Consider the following 22,195-nt stretch of genomic DNA (forward strand, 5'->3'; position numbering starts at 1 on the left):
AAGTTGACTGTTTGTTCAAAAAGTGTATTTGTTCTCATTAAAAACGGCATTCATTTTCCAAATGTCATTCTCTTCTCACCACAAATATGCAGATGAAACAACTTACTTGCAGTTCTCACCCTTCTAATGTCACGACTGTCATACTGCAGATCAGGGGTGTCACTCATTTATCCCCGGGGGCGCATTCGGTCTTCACGAGGTTCGGGAGCTGCAGGTAGGTCTGTAGGTCTGTTATCATTACTACACTGTTTTGATTTGGTTTTAGTCATTTTAAAGTATACTGAACAAAAATATAAACGCAACATATAAAGTGTTAAAAGATCCCAGAAATGTTCCATATGCACAAAAAGCTTATTTCTCCACAATGTTGGGCACAAATTTGTTTAAATCCCTGTTAGTGAGCATTTCTCTTTTGCCAAGATAATCCATCCACCTGACAGGTGTGGCATATCAAGAAGCTGATTACAGCTTGATCATTATACAGCACCTTGTGCTGAGGACAATAAAAGGCTTTTGTTACACAACACCACAGATGTCTCAAGTTTTGAGGAAGCATGCAATTGGCATGCTGACTGCATGAATGTCCACCAGTGTTTAAATGTTCATTTCTCTACCATAAGCCACCAACATAATTGTAGAACATTTTGCAGTGTGAACAACTGATAAAACTGTGGGTTTGCACAAGCAAAGAATTTCTGCACAAACTTTCAAAAACCGTCTTAGGGAAGCTCATCTGCATGCTCCTCGTCCTCACAAGGGTCTGTAACCGACTTCCGTGGGCAAATGCTCACCGTTGATGGCCACTGGCTCACTGGTGAAGTGTGCTCTTCACGGATAAATCTTGGTTTTAACTGTACCAGGTAGATGGCAGACATCGTTATGGCTTTTTTGTGGGTGAGCAGTTTGCTGATGTCATCGTTGTGAACAAAGTGCCCCATGGTGGGGTTATGGTATGGGCAGGCATAAGCTACAGACAATGAACACAATTGCATTTTTAATGCACAGAGATTTTTTATGCACAGGCCAATGTTGCAAGGATCTGTACACAGTTCCTGGAAACTGAAAATGGCCCAGTTCTGCCATGGCCTGCATGCTCACCAGACATGTCACCCATTGAGCAAGTTTGGGATGCTCTGGATCGACATGTACATCAGCGTGTTCCAGTTCCTGCCAATATCCAGCAACTTCTCACAGCCACTGAAGAGGGGGACAACATTCCACAGGCCAAAATCAACAGCCTGATCAACTCTATACGAAGACGATGTGTCACGCTGCATGAGGCAAATGGTGGGTACTGACTGGTTTCCTGATATACCCCCTAATTTTTTAAAGGTATCTGTGACCAACAGATGCATATCTGTATTCCCAGTCATGTGAAATCCATAGATTAGGGCCTAATTAATTACTTTCAATTTACTAATATGAACTGTAACTCAGTAAAAAAAATAGAAATTGTTATCTTTATATTTTGAGTTCGTACCCCCAAAATGTTTATTTTATTTTACTCAATCCCCCATGGGTCAACCACACATGTATCTCTATATGGCTCTGATGAGTTCTCCTACTTCCGGCTGTTTTTGGTCTTCTGCTGGTTCAGGCCCAGCTCTGTGTGGAGAAAGGCCAGCTGTCGAGCACTCTGAGTGGGGGAGGGAGAGAGACAGGAGTGGGCTGTCAGGTCAGCCTGAGAACAGCAATGTATAATAGTGTAATCCTCTTACCTGAGTCCATATCAACAATGCCAACATGTTTTATAACTCAACAACCTTGGTTGGCAGGTTAGTGACGCTTATTACAGTGTTTATGATTATGTAGTGTTCATAAATCTACACTAACCCATGCACTATATATGGAATAGGGTGCCACTCAGATGGTTTATGGGTCAGAGATTGATCAGTTCATATTGTCGTGGACTCTATAAAAGAAGGGATATCATGAGAGAACCCATAGATACCTCAGTCAGAGACAGTTCAAAATCCCCTGGGCCAAAGTGGTCTGCTCCCGGTTGAAGGTCCAGAATGACACTGGGTGTGGGCTCAGATTCTGGATACAGAGATGACAACACACAAACAACAAATTAGCAAACAAATCAGCATGGTTCATCATGTCCAATACAAGTGGCCGATCTCTGTCAACATGACCACATCAGAGGTTGTCATTAGGGATGAAGGGTTCTGATCGGAATGTGCCATCAGTGGCTGCAGTCAGGCGCAACAATATCCAGTCCCTATAGTAGCAAAATGGTCATTTAATCAATAGTAGCGAAGATATTTTAGGCTGGGTACAACAGCAATAGATGTTTCCCCTATAATGTAGTGAGTGTCTGGTGTGTTCTGTAGTGTTTCCTCCTGTGATCACAGCTTGATGACAAGAGCAAAGGAAACAAGAGGAGCTCTAATTCTGAAAAGTCCTCAGTAATTTCTCTCTAATCTGACTACTGCTCTCCTAGGCTCCCTCCCTCCCTCTTGTCCTCCCTCCCTCTCTCCTCAATGTGCTGTGTTTCACAAGCCTCCTCCTGACCTTGCCAGAGCCCAGTGTATTGTTCCTTATCTCTCCTGCTGATACACTATCTCATAAACATGCTAATGAACCCGGCTGTGGGTGTGCGATCAGCACTTTATCAATGATAGAGGAGAGCGGTAGAGATTAGTGAGAGACCCTCTCTGCCTGTGCACACAAGTGTGTGTATGTCTCTGAGTGACAGAAAATTAGACAGAGTGAATGTGTGTGTGAGCAACAGAGTAGGAGACAGTGTGTGGTTGAGAGAAAGATGTACAAACACAACCCACATTCATGTCTATTTATTTTCCCTTTTGCACGTTAACTATTTGCACACCGTTACAACACTGTATATAGACATATGACTTTGGAAATTCTGTGAGTGTAATGTTTACTATTCATTTATTTATTTCACATGTTTATCATCTACTTCACTTGCTTTGGCAATGTTAACATATGTTTCCCATGCCAATAAAGGCCTGATGTGAGATTATTAAGGAGCGGTAACGAGCTAGAGTAAGTCCCTCACTGTGGGAATCAGTATGATTTGCTGACGCTGATTCACATAGAGCTGCTGTGCTACAAGGTGACCTCTGCTCTGTACTGGAAATAAACTCCTACACTTCTAGCAATGATCTATTACAGCAGTCTCCTGAGGAACACACACTCCTCTAGTGGGACATGAATCTGACCACACTGCTGCTCTTCAGGAAGAACAAAACTATGGACAATTCTGGGATAATGAGCCTTCATTGGAATGTGCTTCAGGTAGAGGAACTGTTTCATGTCCATCTACTCACCAGATACAGGGTGACCATTGAGGTGTGTGTGAATTGCTTCCTGAAGTCTCTCCTCGTACTTGTGTACTCCGGCTACAGGCACTCTGTTGTCTTCTATGTAGGCTGTGAGCAGCATGGAGGGGTAGTGCTGTGGAATACACACATACGAAACCGCTCATTTATATTATGAAGCCCTTTTTATCTCAGCAGTTGTCACAAACTTGCTATACAGATACGCAGCCTAAAACCCCAAAGAGAAAAAGCACAGAGTTTAAAAGTTGTTTAGGCAATGTTTGCATATTATTTTATGGTTTTGTGTTGTGTACAGTAAGGTTTATAAGCAAACCTGAGGTGTAATGTTATGACAGGGGCAGTAGGAGGCGATAGTGTCCCTTTGGCAGGGGTCTGACATGGGGTCCCCCCATTCCCCCCTCTCCTCCAGCGTCAGGGGCAGACTGGGCTCCTGCATAGTGCCCAGCACATCAAGGAAAGGTGCCTGGAGATAGAAGAGAACACCTAACGAGTGACTTGTGAGGGTGAAGGCCTAATCCTTACTCAAGATATGTGGCCATACTGTAACTGGAACTATTTTTATCCTTTATTTAACTAGGCAAGTCAGTTAAGAACCAATTATTTTTAACAATGACGGCCTCCTGGGGAACAGTGGGTTAACTGTCTAGTTCAGGGGCAGATCGACAGATTTTTAACTTGTCAGCTCGAGGACTCGATCCAGCAACCTTTCGGTTACTGGCCCATTGCTCTAACCACTAGGCGACTACGAGATGCTGGCCTTCTAGACAGAGTTCTTCTGTTCAGTGTATGTGTTCTTTTTCCCATCTTTTTCCCATCTTTTTCCCATAGAGAGGCCATCACAAAGCCCTGACCTTAATCCCATAGAAAATATGTGTGCAGAACTGAAAAAGCGTGTGCGAGCAAGGAGGCCTACAAACCTGACTCAGTTACACCAGCTCTGTCAGGAGGAATGGGCCAAAATTCACCCAACTTATTGTGGGAAGCTTGTGGAAGGCTACCCGAAACGTTTGACCGAAGTTAAACAATTTAAAGGCAATGCTACCAAATACTAATTGAGTGTATGTAAACACCTGACCCACTGAGAATGTGATGAAAGAAATAAAAGCTGAAAGAAATAATTCCCTCTACTATTATACTGACATTTAACATTCTTAAAATAAAGTGGTGATTCTAACTGACCTAAGACAGGGCATTTTTACTAGGATTAAATGTCAGGAATTGTAAAAAACTGAGTTTAAATATATTTGGCTAAGGTGTACGTAAACTTCCGACTTCAAATGCAATTATATATATAAATAATTACATTTAATTAATTAATTCATTTCTACTCAAAATGTGGGGCTCAAAACCCCACCTGCTCTACCCCACCTGCCCTGAATTACGGGTCGCCACTGTGTATTTCAATGGGGTATTTGCACGGAAAGTTAAGTTACACACACGTTTGACAAGTAAAGATTCAGGCCTGAGAGAGCAGAGAAAATAGGGGTGGAAATGTGTGTGTTTTTGAAGGATGCAGGTAGGTTTTACCTGTAGTGTGACAGCTCGTATGAGGTGGGGGTGTAGGTTGCAGAGCGCCCCCACCAGTACGGCCCCAGCGCTGCGAGCGGTGAGGGCGGTCAGAGAGGGTCTCGACACCCCCAGGTCATAGAGCCTTTGGATACAGGCAGCCAGGTCCTCCACTCCTCTCGGTTTGCCCTCCATTCGACCCTGTCTATGCCAGCCCAGGCCACGCTCACCTCCACCCCTACAACCACACATGTAGTCTGAGTAGTAAAACATTCAGAGAGATAATAATATACAGTACCAGTAAAGTTTGGACACACCAACTCATTCAAGGGTTTTTCTTCATTTGAACTATTTTCTACATTGTAGAATAATAGTGAAGACATCAAAACTATGAAATAACACATATGGAATCATGTAATAACCAAAAAAAGTGTTAAACAAATCAAAATATATTTTAGATTCTTCAAAGTAGCCACCCTTTGCCTTGATGACAGCTTTGCACACTTGGCATTCACTCAAACAGCTTCAAGAGTCTTGAAGGAGTTCCCACATATGCTGAGAACTTGTTGGCTGCTTTTCCTTCACTCTGGGATCCAACTCATCCCAAACCATCTTAATTGGGTTGAGGTCGAGTGATTGTGGAGGCCAAGTCCTCTGGTGCAGCACTCCATCACTCTCCTTGGTCAAATAGCCCTTACACAGCCTAGAGGTGTGTTTTGGGACATTGTCCTGTTGAAAAACAAATGATAGTCCCACTAAGCTCAAACCAGATGGGATGGCGTATTTGCTGCAGAATGCTGTGGTAGCCATGCTGGTTAAGTGTGCCTTGAATTCTAAATAAATCACTGACAGTATCACCAGCAAAGCACCATCACACCTCCTCCTCCATGCTTCATGGTGGGAACCACACATGCGAAGATCATCCATTCACCTACTCTACATCTCACAAAGACAGAGGTTGGAACCAAAAATCTCAAATTTGGACTCTGTCCAAAGGACAGATTTCCACCGGTCTAATGTCCATTGCTCGTGTTTCTTGGCCCAAGCAAGTCTCTTCTTCTTTTTGGTGTCCTTTAGTGGTTTCTTTGCAGCAATTAGACAATGAAGGCCTGATTCACAAAGTCTCCCCTGAACAGTTGATGTTGAGATGTGTCTGTTAATTGAACTCTGTGAGGTGCAGTTGCCGATTTCTGAGGCTGGTAATTTTAAAGAACGTATTCTCTGAAGCAGAGGTAACTCTGGTATTTCCTTTCCTGTGGCGGTCCTCATGAGAGACAGTTTTATCATAGCGTTTGATGGTTTTTTCAACTGCACATGAAGAAACTTTCAAAGTTCTTGAAATTTGCCAGATTGACTGACCTTCATGTCTTAATGTAATGATGGACTGTCGTTTCTCTTTGCTTATTTGAGCTCTTTTTGCCATAATATGGACTTGGTCTTTTACCAAATAGGGATATCTTCTGTATACCACCCCTACCTTGTCACAACACAACTGATTGGCTCAAATGGATTAAGGAAAGAAATTCCACAAATTTTAACAAGGCACGCATGTTAATTGAAATGCATTCCAGGTGACTACCTCATGAAGCTGGTTGAGAGAATGCCAAGAGTGTGCAAAGCTGTCATCAAGGCAAAGGGTGGCTACTTTGAAGAATCTCAAATATTAAAATATATTTTGATTTGTTTAACACCTTTTTTAGTTACGACATGATTCTATATGTGTTATTTCATAGTTTATGTCTTCACTATTATTCTACAATGCAGAAAATAGTAAAAATAAAGAAAAACCCTTGAATGAGTAGGTGTGTCCACATTTCTGACTGTTACTATATGTTCTACAGAAAACATTACAATGAGAGCACTAACAATTAATATAGCCACCCACAACAACAGACTTTATCCTGTAGGAACAGTTTTTCTGTGGCGCAAAGGCTTTTGGGAGTTGTAGCGCTACCTGACATGGCAGTAGGCCAGAGCCCAGCCATCCTCAAGCAGCAGTCTTCTGTCTGGGCTGAAGTCCATGTTAAGGTCCATGCCATAGGCCCCATACACATGCACCAGCAATGGAGCACCCCTCAGCTTCTCCAACATAGGTATGTGGAAGAGAGTCAGTGGCACCATGGTACCGTCCTACAGGCCGAGAGAGAGAGTGTAGTAATCACTATACACACACAAAATATTACATACTGTACATACTGAGCTCCTAGACTATGGTGTTTCATGAGCCTATGGTGAACCCTTACTGCGGGCTGGTAGGTCATCAGTGGATTACCAAAATACAGTCCACACCCATCATTTCGGCATTGTATTCTTGAGGCTTTCCTCTCTGAGTGTGTGTGTGTACGATTCGGATCCAGTCTACCTGGCTGGGGGCCTCTAGTCGGGTGGTTTGATACTCCTGGGGGGTTCTGTGTTCCTCTGTGTCCTCCTGTAAGAGGAGCCTGTACTCCCTGGGGGAGTAGCGGTACAGGACAGGGGGGTGGACTGGAGACGACAGGAGGAACTCCAACCAGCCACTGTCCGTCAGCCCAGCCCTCTTGGTCTCTATGGCACAGGCCCACGGTGGCAGCTGAGAGATGGAGGACAGTTCTGGTTAAAGGGATACTGCTAGATTCTAGCAATTAAGTTGTGGATGTCATTTTTATGTCTATGCGTGCAGTATGAAAGAAGTTAGAGGTCGTTTCATGGCTTTGCCGGAATTTCAGTATTCGTTTAAAGCCTAGCTTTCATGGTACAGTATACTACCAGTACACCTGGCTAGGCAGTGCAGTGTTAAACATAGTCATGGCCATCAGAATGATAATCAACTGACTTAGCAGGAGGAGAAATAGAGTAGCCTGTTAAAGGAACACAATGGAAACAAGTCTCTTGACTTGTATCCTCTGTCTGGTGTAACATTTTATGTATTTTAAAACTGTGGAATAACAATTATACTAATCAAATAAGAGAGATGTCTTCATATAGCTCTTTCTGTCACCTGCAGGGTGGATGTGGTTGCTGGCTGAGATAGTGGGACCACCTGGAGTGCTAGCAGGCCTAAGGGGTCCCTGGTGGCCAACACACAGTGGTCCTGGAGCACCTCCATGTCCTTCACAGCTGTCCCAGGACCAGGGCTACACACTGGGACCCAGTGTTTGATGGAGGGGGATGAGAGAGGTGCCCTCAACACCTGTGACAGCATAGAATAGAATCATATATTATATTGATAACACATGCATTTATCACGTCATGTACACACACAAACACAGTGTGCAACTGTGGTTGCTGTTTGTTTGAATGCAGATCCACTGATTTGTCCATAGAGAATATTTTTCCTTCAATGTCTATGGCGTTGTCTGAGGCAGTAGGCTACCTGGTACTCTATCAATATCTATGGGGTTGTCTGAGGCAGTAGGCTACCTGGTACTCTATCAATGTATATGGGGTTGTCTGAGGCAGTAGGCTACCTGGTACTCTTGTCCAGGTCCAGTGTTGGCCAAGATGTACAGCTGGCCGTGGGAGTGCTCTACATGGTACAGCAGCTCAGGGAGGCGGGCCTGGACCAGGGTGGGCTCCATAAGGGGCTTGGCGCTGTCAATCAGCCACACCTCAGAGCTCCTCTTACTGCTGCAGTTAACAAGCACCAGCCTCCGGTCTCTGGAGAGACTCACCTCAACAAACACACTGTGGACAAAAGAAAACTTAAGAAAACAGAGCACTTTAACACGTGTTTTAATGGCTCGTGTCCTAACATGGCCTCTGTGACAAAGGGAGGTGTGTGTTAGTCTTACTCAGGCTGCTGTTCCTGGTAGACCAGGGTGCTTCTGGTCCCAGTGGCAGTCAGGTCCAGACGGAACACATGGTGACACTGGAGTTTCTGCTGACTGCTGTAGAATAGGATGTCATCTGTAGCCCATTCTATACACACACACACACACACACACACACACACACACACACACACACACACACACACACACACACACACACACACACACCTTATTTTCTGTGTAGAAGAGTCCATACTAAACACAGTGCCTTTGGAAAGTATTCAGACCCCTTGACTTTTCCACATTTTGTTAAGTTACAGCCTTATTCTAAAATGGATTAATAAAAAATGTAAATCCTCAGCAATCTACACACAATAACAAAGCGAAAACAGGTTTTTAGAAAGGTTTGTAAATGTATTACCAATAAAAAAACAGAAATAGCTTATTTACATAAGTATTCTGCCCCTTTCCTATGAGACTCACAATTCTGCTCAGGTGAATCCTGTTTCCATTGATCATCCTTGAATTGTTTCTACAACTTGATTAGAGTCCATCAGTAGTAAATTCAATTGATTGGACATGATTTGGAAAGGCACACACCTGTCTATATAAGATCCCACAGTTGACAGTGCATGTCAGAGCAAAAACCAAGCCATGAGGTCGAATGAATTGTCTGTGGCACAGATCTGGGGAAGGGTGCCAAAACATTTCTGCAGCTTTGAAGGTACCCAAGAACACAGTGGCCTCCATCATTATTAAATGGAAGAAGTTTGGAACCACCAAGACTCTTCCTAGAGCTGGCCGCCTGGCCAAACTGAGCAATTGGGGGAGAAGGGCCTTGGTCAGGGAGGCGACTAAGAACCCGACGGTCAGTCTGACAGAACTCCAGAGTTCCTCTGTGGAGATGGGAGAACCTTCCAGAAGGACAATCATTTCTGCAACACTCCACCAATCAGGCCTTTATGGTAGAGTGACCAGACGAAGCCACTCCTCATTAAAAGGCACATGACAGCCCGCTTGGAGTTTGCCAGAAGGCACCTAAAGACTCTCAGACGATGAGAAACAATATTCTCTGGTCTGATGAAACCAAGATTGAACTCTTTGGCCTGAATGCCAAGCGTCACGTCTAGAAGAAACCTGGCACCATCCCTACGGTGAAGCATGGTGGTGGCAGCATCATGCTGTGGGGATGTTTTTCAATGGCAGGGATTGGGAGACTCCTCAGGATCGAAGCAAAGATGAACGGAGCAAAGTAGAGAGATCCTTGATGAAAACCTGCTCCAGAGCACTCAGGACCTCAGACTGTGGCGAAGATTCACCTTCCAACAGGACTACAACAATAAGCACACAGCCAAGACAATGCAAAAGTGGCTTCGGGACAAGTCTCAATGTCCTTGAGTGGCCCAGCCAGAGCCCGGACTTGAACCTGATCTAACATCTCTGGAAAGACCTGAAAATAGCTGTGCCGCAAAGCTCCACATCCAACCTGACAGAGCTTGAGGATCTGCAGAGAAGAATGGGAGAAACTCCCCAAATACAGGTGTGCCAAGCGTGTAGCGTCATACCCAAGAAGACTCGCGGCTGTAATTGCTGCCTAAGGTGCTTAGACAAAGTACTGAGTAAAGGGTCTGAATACTTATGGAAATGTAATATTTCACTTTTTTATTTTTGAATAAATTATCAATATTTTCTAAACCTGATTTTGCTTTGTCATTATGGGGTATGTAGATTTGAGGAAAAATATATATTTAATACATTTTATAATAAGGCTGAAAAGTTTCAGAAGGCACAGTATAACACTACATTGTTTATCTCCATGTTATTAACCCTCTCTCTCACCGACGCTGAAAACCTTGTCAATGGTGAGTAGAGGTTGAGGTGGGTCCAGGGTAGGTTCTCTGTCTCCTAGCTTGACCAGGACACACCTGGCCTCCTCTCTGTGGGGGGTCTTCACTGTGGCTGCCAGGGCATGCTCACTGGGGGAGAGACGCAACCTCTGGAGGCTCCAATCTCCCTTCCCCACGGAGTCCAGACACAACACCTTTTCTGGCTCTGGGTCACCTGCAGCCAGTCAGTCACAAACCCACACCTTACATTGTTTAATGTAATTTACCTCTCTTCAGCTCTGGACAGTAGTAGAAAGTGGTGTGATTAGGGAAAGGTCTGTCCAGAAAATTGTGCTTACGCTGCCTGGTGTCCATTCTATAGATGCCATCCCCCTCCATGAAGTACACGTGGTTAAGCCCCTGGATCTGGAGAGACAGCTGTTTGTTAGTAAAATGACTACTTTATTAAACCAGTGCTAGTTGTTTAGACACCTTTGCCAAAACATCAGGCACAACTTTACCGTTGTATTGTCTGGGCCTCCGGAGAACCTCTGGTATATGGCCCTTAATCTTCTCTTGAAAAACCTCTCCAGACTTCTGTATTTCTTATTACGAGAGTTGAATTCCACAGTGGAGCTGGAAGGGTCCTGAAGGACATTAACATATTAGGTGAAATGTATGCACAAATGCTCACAGTGTGACTGTCATCTGAATATATGTGCCTTTATACATTTGGATTGACCGTTTGAGAGTAAATTTCCTACAACAAAAACAAGACCCCATTGCCTATCAGATTCTAACAACAGGATCAGTTTCTCTACGATATCCACTTCATCTTTGGTTACTACAATGCTAGCATGTTTGTCAGTAACAGATCCCTAGAAACATTCCTTAAATATTAGATGAGGACAGTAATCAGAAGTAAAGGTCTGCGGTGTAACTAGCACCAATAGAGAGCGAGTTACAGCACCTTTACTATTGTGAAACGACGTGTATCCGTTAGGTAGATCAATCCTCTAGGTTTGCAGGTGAAAAGGCTCCAGACTTGATTCAATTTACCTCCCCGAATCAGAGGACTGAGCCACGAATGCAGACTGGTCAAGGAACACATAGTCGCTGTCTCTGTAACTGACCGACCAAGCTATAATTTCATGTCAATCAGTGTTTTGAAAGTGACCCCCACTCCAAGTTTGAACACATTTTTTTTTAAATAACAGTATCAAGTATGTCTTCTTATGTCGTTTTAATAGTCCATAGTTAGTTACTGTAATTAAATGTAGTTTGATTGCCTTTGCCGTTGGGCAACCTCCAGGATACTAGCAGAACATTTTCAAAACATTGATTTGAGCGCTGTTTGATGGCGTATAAACTAGGCAGAACTAATCAATCCCAGACGGCATACGAGTTGTAACTCAATACTGCGTTCGATGATGTTGGTAATAAATTGCTATGTCTTGCTGTCATAAGTGTACGGAAGTAGCATGCTTTCTCCAGCAGCACCAGAGCAGTAAGGGTTTTACCGGTTGATGTCACGCTACCACTGTACTACTTGTCCTATTCTGTGATCAAACAGAGCCATACTCGCTTTATTAGACCGTGTGCTTTACACTGTAAATCATTTAGAATTGTATTTATTTTTGCCCAAAACACTGAAGACAGGATGGAAGGGAAGTTGACAGGTGAACCAGAAAAATGTGAATATCACGAATCGCCGCTGCCACTCTTGCCAGAAAATAAAGAAAAAGAGCTAATTACCAACCACCAATCCAATCGAGACCCTAATTGTGGAACCGACGTAGCTCGTGCAAGATGGACTCTCCTACGACAGGTAAAACAAGCGTCACATTTCCAATGGGTTTGTTATCAACTGACAGAATCAATGTTGCATTGCGCCTAACGTTAGCTAGCTAGCTAATATAATTGCGCCATTAGCTAGCTAGATATATACTGGCTTTAGCTAAGCTACATTTATCATCGATTTACCATTCATAGATCTGTATCTGTATTTACAGTAACATGTGTAACTGAGATTATATACCTCTGTCCCAGTTGGGCTGTAACCATAACAGTGTGAGGGCATGACCTGAGAGGGAGGTTTTGTCCTTACATGGGCATTTCACTGATACACAAAATGCTTCCAGAAATATCCTCTTGCATTTCAAATACTGTAAAGTATAAAAAATACAAATAAAACATCACTAATTCATATTGCACTATGCAAGTGCTAGTAATAAACTAAAGGTGTCCTGTGACAAGTTAATGACCACACTACTACAGGAACTGTGGGGATCAGTTTCAAGGATGAACAATAGAGCCTGGAGCCATATCAGATCTTCATCACTAGGCTAGATAGAAGGTTCTAATTCCTCCATGTCACTCTAATTTGATCAGTACATGTGTTTTGAGGTGGTGTTTTTAAAGCAGGTCAGGTTGTGTGGTTTGACAGTTGCTATATCTCCCACTCCCTCAGGTGCTGAGACAGAAACAGCTGGACAGTGCAGACTCGGAGGTCAAGCAGGTGTCTGTCCGGAGATTCTCCTCCTTCAACCTGTTCAACAAAACCAGTGTCATGCACCAAGAGACAGATGACCCCTCCGAAGGCCAGTGGGTGGAATACACAAGTGCTTCCTTCCCAGAGTTCAGTGCCTTTCTCAGGTGGGTTTGAGATCCTTGTCCTGTGTTTAAGCCGAGCACCGTGCAGCTTACACACACACTGTATAATAATATTTCTCTCTCATTCATTTCCAGAGATAACCTCGGGCCCATCAGAGTGAATGAGGTTCTCAACAGTTTTGACAATACAGGGAATGTCTGTGAGTACATCCTCCATATACATGTTTAAGAGTGTGCGTTCATTTAACCTATGACTATCTCCCTATGATGACCTCCGGTAACACACTGTTTTCCCACTTACATCGATTGCTGTTCTGGTGAGTCACTCAGCCTGTTGGAAAGAGAGAGTGAGAAAAGGCTATTTTTTACCATTATCGCTGAGGGCAGATTGAGGATCACCTTTTCGTAAGGACTTAACACAGTCTCATGCAATACAAATTATCTGATGTTAAGCTGTGGAAGCCAATCAAATCAGTATCCTGAGGAGATGGTGATGAGGTGAGAAGGTCATGCAGCTGTTTTTCCATGGTAATGGAAACATTGTTTTCTGTTCTGCTGCCACGGTGACAGCTGTCCTGTATCGTCTTATATAACGCTGAGTAGCAGTTTGGTCAGTAAATCAGAGGTTGTTTTTAGAAGAGGGAACCCCTCAGGGAAGGCTGCATCTCTCTGTACTCCCACTAGCAGGCAGCGCTGATCAGCAGTATTCACACAGCAGAGCCAGAGAGAGCCTGGGAGCTGCCTCTCTCTTTCTATCCCTGCCTGACAGCCAGGTCATGTGATCATGTGATCCCCACCAGCCTGGCCTTTAGCAGGCCCACATACCTGCTACCCAGTGGGGTGAGCATTCCACAAATGTGATGAAAGGAACAGATTGGCTAAAGCTGGTATCTGTGTACTAGCTCCCTCTCAAGTGAGCCCAAACTCGGGTGTTTTGTTATTATAGCTGAGGACTGTGGTCGAACAACACTGGTGGTCTGGGCTTTTCATTCTGTGTTCCTGTGTGTTCACTTTTACTCTTTCAGAAAATGGGTCCACAGAGAAAATACAAATAATTTGTCACCCAGGATATACACTGAGTATACAAAATATTAGGTACACCTTCCTAATATTGAGTTCCACCCCCCTTTTGTGCTCAGAACTGCCTCATTTCGTTGTGGCATGGACTCTACAAGGTGTCGATAGCGTTCCACAGGGATGCTGGCCCATGTTGACCCCAAATGGTCCCACAGTTGTGTCAAGTTTGCTGGATGTCTTTTTGGTGGTGAACCATTCTTGATACACAGGGGAAACTGTTGAGCATGAAAAACCCAGCAGTTTTGCAGTTCTTGACACCCTCAAACCGGTGCGCCTGACACCTACTACTGTACCCCGTTCAAAGGCACTTAAATCTTTTGTCTTGCCCATTCACCCTCTGAATGGGACACATACACAATCCATGTCTCAATTGTATCAAGGATCAAAAATCCTTATTTAACCCATCTCCCCTTCATACACTGATTGAAGTTGATTTAACAAGTGACATCAATAAGGGATCATAGCTTTCACCTGGATTCACCTGGTCAGTCTGTCATGGAAAGAGCAGGTGTCCCTAATGTTTGCGCCACGCAGTGTATGTTGTGATGTAACAGTACACACGGTAATCATTGTATGTAGCTATGTAGACCTATGCATAGATGAATCCTGATTTGAATCAATAAGATAATAAGGACCGCTTGCGTTTGAGTGGATGACTTAGCACCCCATAGTGTATGTTGAGCCTTCTTTACAGTCAGTCACCTGATTGGTTCCGGTTATTCCTGTGTCTTCATAGCTATGGGAATCAGAGGGTCATCTGTGAGCCAGATGGCTACACAGGGGTCTAGGGTCGTAGTAGAGGTCAAAACTGGGACTGTACTCAGTCATCCCACATCATCAGGTCACACAGCACAGCATATACCATCACCTCAGCTAATCCTGAAGGACCTGAAAACAGCCAGAAATAATAAGCAGTGTCCCCTTGCCCTTATTAGCATATCTGGGTTACATGTAGGCCTAGCTGGTGTAAACTAGGGGTCATAGGGAATACTAAAATGCACTCTGACCCTTCAGTATAATAGAGTTATTATACAGATGTATTGTGGCATTATACCAAACAAGGATCTTTACTTTTGTAAGATCTTTACCTCTAACTATTAGAGGTTCTACAGAATTCTGTCTAAATAGAGATTGATGTGGTATGAAATAGACAGCTGTAGGCTAGATGTTGTTATTTGTCAGGAAAGCTGATGATCCTATCTGCTTAACCTTCTCTGACCTGCAGCTAATCTGGTGTCCTGTTAGTTGACTGAGGGATGAGAGAGGTGACCCTATCACCAGGACCAGGGTCTGGGGTTAAGAGGGTACAAGAGAACCCATCTGGTAGGAATGTGGTGCTTCCAGCTCTGTTCGTTCTCCTCAATGACCACAGCAGGATGCTCGTCTTTTCCACCTCCCTCGTACCATCCCAGCTAGAGGAGCTATTCACTGGCTCAGATAGATAGATATCTGGCTCCTTGACCCACATCTGGTCTGGATTTTCCTGGGGAGGGAGAGGGAGGTGGAGGTAGAGATTCTAGAGGTAGGGGGCCCTGGGTCCTCACCGCTAGGCAGGGCCTTTCAAACCCTCCTCTCAACCACTTCTAATTGATCTCACGCATTGCTAGGCCCAAACATCTCACCCCAAATACCCCTGTCAGAAAGGCTGGAGGGGGAGCTCAGGAGCTCATTGTCTGAAGAGGGGGTGCCCCTTGCCCCTGTGTTAGCTGCCCCCTGCCCCCCTCCACCCCCCCTCAACTTTGCACATCCCTAAATCCTCCCCTGAGGAGAGTACATGCCACAATCCTTGGGCTCCTTCTCTTCCTGAATGGGAGTCCAAAACGCTGGGGGTGGATTAGTCCTGCAAATGTGTGCTTCGGTGCTCTATGCGGCATTGGCCATAGGAGTAGGGCTTGTAGGGGGGCTTGTTTTAGGGTTTAACTGGCCTTGTTTTCTGTGAGGACCAATGTTTCCAGGCACAATGGGGATAGGTGGGGCTGAAGAGGTTTTAGCTGGGTACATGAGAGCCTTGTTGACACAGGGTTTGGACTGGAGAGGAGCGACTGGTTTGGGGGGGGTGTATGCTAGGCTAGGTCACACGTTGGGTTCAGATAGTCATGTGTCTTAGAGAGCTCCTCCATTGTAGGTTTCACTCTGTGCTGTCATAAGACTCTACAGGGAGGTGTTGTAAGACATGCTGTGGGATGAGCTGGGTGAATCAGAGCTACAGGGGCCATCCTTATGCTGTGGGATGAGCTGTGTGAATCAGGGCTATAGGGACCATCCATATGCTGTGGGATGAGCTGTGTGAATCAGGGCTATAGGAGCATCCATATGCTGTGGGATGAGCTATGTGAATCAGGGCTATAGGGGCCATCCATATGCTGTGGGATGAGCTGTGTGAATCAGGGCTATAGGGGCATCCATATGCTGTGGGATGAGCTGTGTCCATTCAGACCTCTGTTCGGGCCCAGCAGGTCTCTGGAAACAGGCTTTATAATGTGGCTCCTTTACAAAACCTCTCATTGTCACTTTGGTTACAACTCTTTTTAGTCTTCTAATCATCCTCATTACCCGGTGACACGACCCCTCCTGCTGTCTCGTAGGCCCGAGAGCTTACATACATCACCGTGTGTGTGTCTTTGTGTGTGTTCAGATACCATAGCTCTATAATGGATGATCCTGCCTTAATGCAGAAAGTGTTCGAGCATGAATATGTACGCCTGTGTGAGTGTGTGTGCACATTTGTGTATGTGTGAGTGTATTGCATACTGTGTGTGCTTTAAGAGGTTCCCCCTGTGGCCCTCCCTTGTGCCAACCCTTTAGCAGCCCCTGTTTGCATAATTATGCTAATTCACTCTGCCAGAATGCTATCTAATTATATCCCGTTAGACAATGGCGGAGGGCTGGGGCCCTGGGTACTACATGCAGGTCTGGGGGCTGTAACTCTGACACACTGTGACACTGCAACTCTTAACTCTTGTGTTGGTGACAGTTAATTAGTGCTCCCCTGTGTGTGTTTACAGGCCAGGTTCTGTGACGAGCCTATGTGCCCCTCAGTGTAACACTATACTGGTGGAGCGCCCAGCGCTGCTACACACAACCACTGTTACAGTGGAGTCATTGGCTTAGTTAGAGAGCATGGTGCTGCCTGCACCACTAGGGTTGTGGGTTAGATTCCTGCATGGCCCACATTAAGGCTACTGGGTATGTCACTATGAATCCTAAGTTGCTTTGGCTGAAGGTGTCTGCTACTACATGACAACTGCATTTATTTACCCAATTATATTATATTTACAGTCTTGAGTTAATGTAGTAAATTGTAAAAAGCAAAGTAAATGGTTTGTGAGTGTGATGTGAGTGTACCCTTGGGCCTGTCTGTTTGCTAGGGGGAGGTGTTGGATGTGATGATTAGCTTTTGGGCCCCGTGTGGCTCAGGGGATGAGAAGTGGGGAAGAGTTGCCAGTTGACTTAATTTAAGGTAATTGGTTTGGTTCCATATCTTGAGGAAATGGCTTTGCCTTCTACAAGGGTTAGGCTGTTAAGATCTCAGGGGTTCGTGTCCAGGGCAGGCAACTGTCTTAGCCCTGAATAGAAGAAAAACACATTCTCAGAGAAAGAAAACACACACACAAACAATAGACGTACCCCTGTGGTAAATAGCCAATGAATACAAGTGCTAGTGAAATAAAGCCCCTGGTGAAGTGTATGCTTGGTTGGGTATTGGTCAGTATAGGTGGTAGGAGATGGGGATGGGGAAACCTGAGCGTTGCCAATGAGCAGGAGGATTAGAGAGGAAATGATGGTGGCCCAGTCAGAGCTGCCCTTCATTGTTAGACCAGTAATACTGTGATAATTACAAAGACTACATACTTTAGCAGCCAGCCAGCCAGCCAGCTCTCTCTCTCTCTCTCTCTTTCTCTTTCTCTCTCTCTCATTCTCGTTCTCTCTCTCTCATTCTCGTTCTCTCTCTCTCTCTCTCTCCCTCTCCCTCTCGTCCTCTCTTTCTCTCTCTCTCTCGTTCTCTCTCTCTCTCTCTCTTGTCCTCTCTCTCTCTCTCTCTCTCTCTCGTCCTCTCTCTCTCTCGTCCTCTTTTCTTCTGTTGCAAAGGTATTAGAGGGAAAATGAAAGAGGGAGAATGAAAGAGTAATACCACACCACAGAATGGCACAATTATTGGATTTTTCACCACTTTTAGTCACCCTCCCCAGAAGCCAACCCTCCCTCCTCCCCTCCTCCCCTCCTTCCCTCCTCCCCTCCTTCTAATCAGGTTTTTAATTCCAACCTGGCCCGGTGTGTTAACCTACACCTAAAACACTCTGTGAACCCTACGCTTCCGATTCTACAGAGATCCATAGTAAGTCAAATTATTTGCTAAGGCCACTAGATGCCAAGCATGAACATGAATGGAATGAAATTGTGGATAGGTGCAGAGCTGTTCTCTCTATTATACGTGATGCCTGCAAATGTCAGTCTGCACATTGTGTTTGTAATGTGTATATGCACATTGTGTGTGTGTGAGTGTCCTCCCATTAGAGAGATAAGTGATTAGTGCATGGTGGTTAATTAGTGGCTCTTCGCTCTGCGTCCGTGGAGTGCCATGCCGCATCATCCTATTGGTCCTTTCCTTCCACCCTTTTCACCTCACAAAACCCTTCGCCGCTGTTTGCCTAGCAACGGCTACACGGCTGGTGAGGAGTCCTCCGGGCCTAATGTAGGCTACTTGATGATGTTTTAAAACAAATAGATGATTATCTGATTAGCGTCTTTGTTGAGAGTGCAGTTTATAAATGGCCACCCTGCAACATGCTTGAAACATCTCTCCAAAACCTGCATCAGGAGAAGGGACCACTAATCATGTGTTAGTCTAAATAATGTTTGTGTACTTGTTTCATGTGTTCTTTTTGAGTCAGTTGCATTGCTTTGTTTGTGTAGATGAATGGCTACGGTGCACTTGGTGTTGTGTGGTCTTTTGATTTGTGTGTTTTATGATTTATTTATGTCTGTTTTATGTGTTGTAAATATTCATATAAATTCATGAAAAATTCAAACTGTTCGTTAAAAGGCATCAGCATACTTGTCCCTTTTTGTGAATCTGCACTCTACATTTGAGTGAATTTTGACATCAGTTTATTACCATGTCTTTGACGTTGTTGTTAATGTGTTTGTCAGTGAGGTACTCGACCATTAGCTAGCATCCAAACCCCATTCCCTTACTTTAGTGTGGTTGTGTTCACACTTGCAAACCCCAGTGGCCCTGTCAGTCAATCACTGTTGTGACGCTAATGGAGATGCTAACGCTAATGTAACTTGTGCAGGCCCTAATCTAGCCTACAGTTGCGCATGTATTTAAGTGGCCCTCCGAGGGAGCTGTGCTACTGGAGGATCCCTGGGCTCTGGGCCTGCAGGGACCATTTTCCTGTGACTTTAGTGGCAGCCAAGGGAGCCAGTCACTCTGTCAACCCCAGGAGAACACACTCACAGCCTGGCAAGTGACAGAAGGCACAGTGGCGGTGTTCATTTAGTGACTGACTTGTATGTGGATGGTAAGTGGGCCCTTTAGGGCTGTTTGTTTTTGTCAGGGAAACGTGGAAATGTGCTGCTGGCTGACAACAATTAACATAGTCTTTTTGTTTGTCTCTCTCTTTCCATTTGGTCTTTCTCACTGTCTCTTGCTCTGTCTGTCTCTCTGTGTATTTATCTCTCTGTCCTTCTCCCCTTCTCCATCTCCATCTCCATCTCTCTCTCTCTCTCTCTCTCTCTCTCTCTGTCTCTCTCTCTCTCTCTGTCTCTCTCTCTGTCTCTCTCTGTCTCTCTGTAATAGCTTGGCCAGGATGAGTACAGGCTGTGGGGCCCCTGCAGCAGTGTTTTAAGGTCATAGCGCGCTCTCTCAATAGTGCTGACTGGGCCAGTGTCTCACTGACAGCTGATCCAACAGCCCTAGCAGGCTGGAGACAGTCCATTTCTCACCCTCCTCCTCCCTTTCTTCTCCTCCTCTCTCTCTCCCCCTCTCTCCACAGCGGGTGATGGCTGGGCCAGCCTTTGTGTTTGGCCAGTCAGGCCTAAACCCGGGCCCCAGGGGCTGCTCGCCGGGGAGAGCCCAGGCCGCAGAAAGGGAGAGAAGAAAAGGAGAGAAGTAATTATGTTCAGTCATTGAGTTCTGAAGATCCCCGTGTTAATTACGGGGCCGCTCGCTACAAAACAGCACCAATTCAAGTGAAAAATGAGGAATGTTTGCGAGGGTGGATTGGAACATGACACCTCTGGGCTCCAGCCTTGCCATGAGAAGCCAGATTAAGATGGCCGAGCCCCCTGTCTTCCCTCCCTCCTTCCCTCGCTCTTTTCTTTTGTGACGGAGAGATTACGCACACGGGGTCCGGTTACAGACCCGGGTCCATTGTCCTGCTCACTGTTTCATATGTGCTGATGCGGCTCCGCATCACTGGCTTTTCAGGACAGGGGCCCGCTCTCGCTTTCTTTCTCTTTCTCTCTTCTTCGATGTCGCTCTCTAACTCCTTCCCCTCCTTATTCATCTCTCTACTTCTGTCGCTTGCTCTTTCTCTGTAACCACTCGCTGGTATTTCCCCTCTTCCTTCATCTCTCTCCTACTCTTCTTCAACCTTTTCTATGTCCTACATTTTACTCTCAGCCCCTCTTTCTCCATCTTGTTCCCCCTCTGATTTCCTCCACAAGTAGCTCCAGTGGATCAGCTTTGTAGATGCTGCTTTGTCTTGTATAATTTGTGACTTAGTTCTATGGGGTAGCAACCTGTTTGTGGTGTGGTCTGGTCTGATGTGTTCCAAACCCACCTGTTCCCTGGCCCTGGGGGGGAGGGGACAGAGAGGTAGACAGAGGGGTGGGTCAGAAGAGGGGACAGACGAGGGGACTGAAGGGAGAGGACAGAAGAGGGGACTGAAGGGAGAGGACAGAAGAGGGGACTGAAGGGAGAGGACAGAAGAGGGGACTGAAGGGAGAGGACAGAAGAGGGGACTGAAGGGAGAGGACAGAAGAGGGGACTGAAGGGAGAGGACAGAGGAGGGGACTGAAGGGAGAGGACAGAGGGGTAGACTGAAGGGAGAGGACAGAAGAGGGGACTGAAGGGAGAGGACAGAGGGGTAGACTGAAGGGAGGGGACAGATGGGTAGACTGAAGGGAGAGGACAGAGGGGTAGACTGAAGGGAGGGGACAGAGGGGTAGACTGAAGGGAGAGGACAGAAGAGGGGACTGAAGGGAGAGGACAGAAGAGGGGACTGAAGGGAGAGGACAGAGGGGTAGACTGAAGGGAGGGGACAGATGGGTAGACTGAAGGGAGAGGACAGAGGGGTAGACTGAAGGGAGGGGACAGAGGGGTAGACTGAAGGGAGAGGACAGAGGGGTAGACTGAAGGGAGAGGACAGAGGGGTAGACTGAAGGGAGAGGACAGAGGGGAAGACTGAAGGGAGAGGACAGAAGAGGGGACTGAAGGGAGAGGACAGAGGGGTAGACTGAAGGGAGAGGACAGAGGGGTAGACTGAAGGGAGGGGACAGAAGAGGGGACTGAAGGGAGAGGACAGAAGAGGGGACTGAAGGGAGAGGACAGAGGTGGGGACTGAAGGGAGAGGACAGAGGGGTAGACTGAAGGGAGAGGACAGAAGAGGGGACTGAAGGGAGAGGACAGAGGGGTAGACTGAAGGGAGGGGACAGATAGGTAGACTGAAGGGAGAGGACAGAGGGGTAGACTGAAGGGAGGGGACAGAGGGGTAGACTGAAGGGAGAGGACAGAAGAGGGGACTGAAGGGAGAGGACAGAAGAGGGGACTGAAGGGAGAGGACAGAGGGGTAGACTGAAGGGAGGGGACAGATGGGTAAACTGAAGGGAGAGGACAGAGGGGTAGACTGAAGGGAGGGGACAGAGGGGTAGACTGAAGGGAGAGGACAGAGGGGTAGACTGAAGGGAGAGGACAGAGGGGTAGACTGAAGGGAGAGGACAGAGGGGAAGACTGAAGGGAGAGGACAGAAGAGGGGACTGAAGGGAGAGGACAGAGGGGTAGACTGAAGGGAGAGGACAGAGGGGTAGACTGAAGGGAGGGGACAGAGGGGTAGACTGAAGGGAGGGGACAGAGGGGTAGACTGAAGGGAGAGGACAGAAGAGGGGACTG

The 22,195-nt window shown here is 45.9% G+C and overlaps 2 protein-coding genes across 3 annotated transcripts in view; one reads left to right on the forward strand and one right to left on the reverse strand.

Moving 5' to 3' along the window:
* Positions 1-15: 15 nt before the first annotated feature.
* On the reverse strand, positions 16-11,748 carry LOC139376850 (prolyl endopeptidase like). Its single transcript, XM_071119807.1, has 14 exons — positions 11,360-11,748; positions 10,911-11,036; positions 10,749-10,815; positions 10,403-10,624; positions 8,585-8,711; positions 8,261-8,477; positions 7,792-7,983; positions 7,177-7,383; positions 6,769-6,944; positions 4,836-5,052; positions 3,622-3,771; positions 3,297-3,423; positions 1,952-2,040; positions 16-1,636 (listed from the first exon to the last, which is right to left on the reverse strand). The coding sequence occupies exons 1-14, from the start codon at positions 11,498-11,500 to the stop codon at positions 1,562-1,564; spliced, it is 2,133 nt and encodes a 710-aa protein (XP_070975908.1). The 5' UTR covers positions 11,501-11,748; the 3' UTR covers positions 16-1,561.
* Positions 11,749-11,857: 109 nt separating this feature from the next.
* The window catches only part of LOC139375679 (calmodulin-lysine N-methyltransferase), a 187,317-nt gene continuing 176,979 nt past the window's right edge, over positions 11,858-22,195 (forward strand). The window contains exons 1-3 of one of the 2 annotated variants that reach the window (XM_071117485.1): positions 11,858-12,217; positions 12,860-13,044; positions 13,138-13,202. In XM_071117485.1, the coding sequence (XP_070973586.1) occupies positions 12,050-12,217; positions 12,860-13,044; positions 13,138-13,202 (418 nt within the window). In that variant the 5' untranslated portion in view covers positions 11,858-12,049. The remainder of the gene's footprint in view (positions 12,218-12,859; positions 13,045-13,137; positions 13,203-22,195) is intronic. The other variant, XM_071117484.1, reaches the window with a different exon arrangement.

The sequence above is a fragment of the Oncorhynchus clarkii genome, chromosome 20 (genome assembly GCF_045791955.1).
Source record: "Oncorhynchus clarkii lewisi isolate Uvic-CL-2024 chromosome 20, UVic_Ocla_1.0, whole genome shotgun sequence".
Lineage (NCBI taxonomy): Eukaryota > Metazoa > Chordata > Actinopteri > Salmoniformes > Salmonidae > Oncorhynchus > Oncorhynchus clarkii.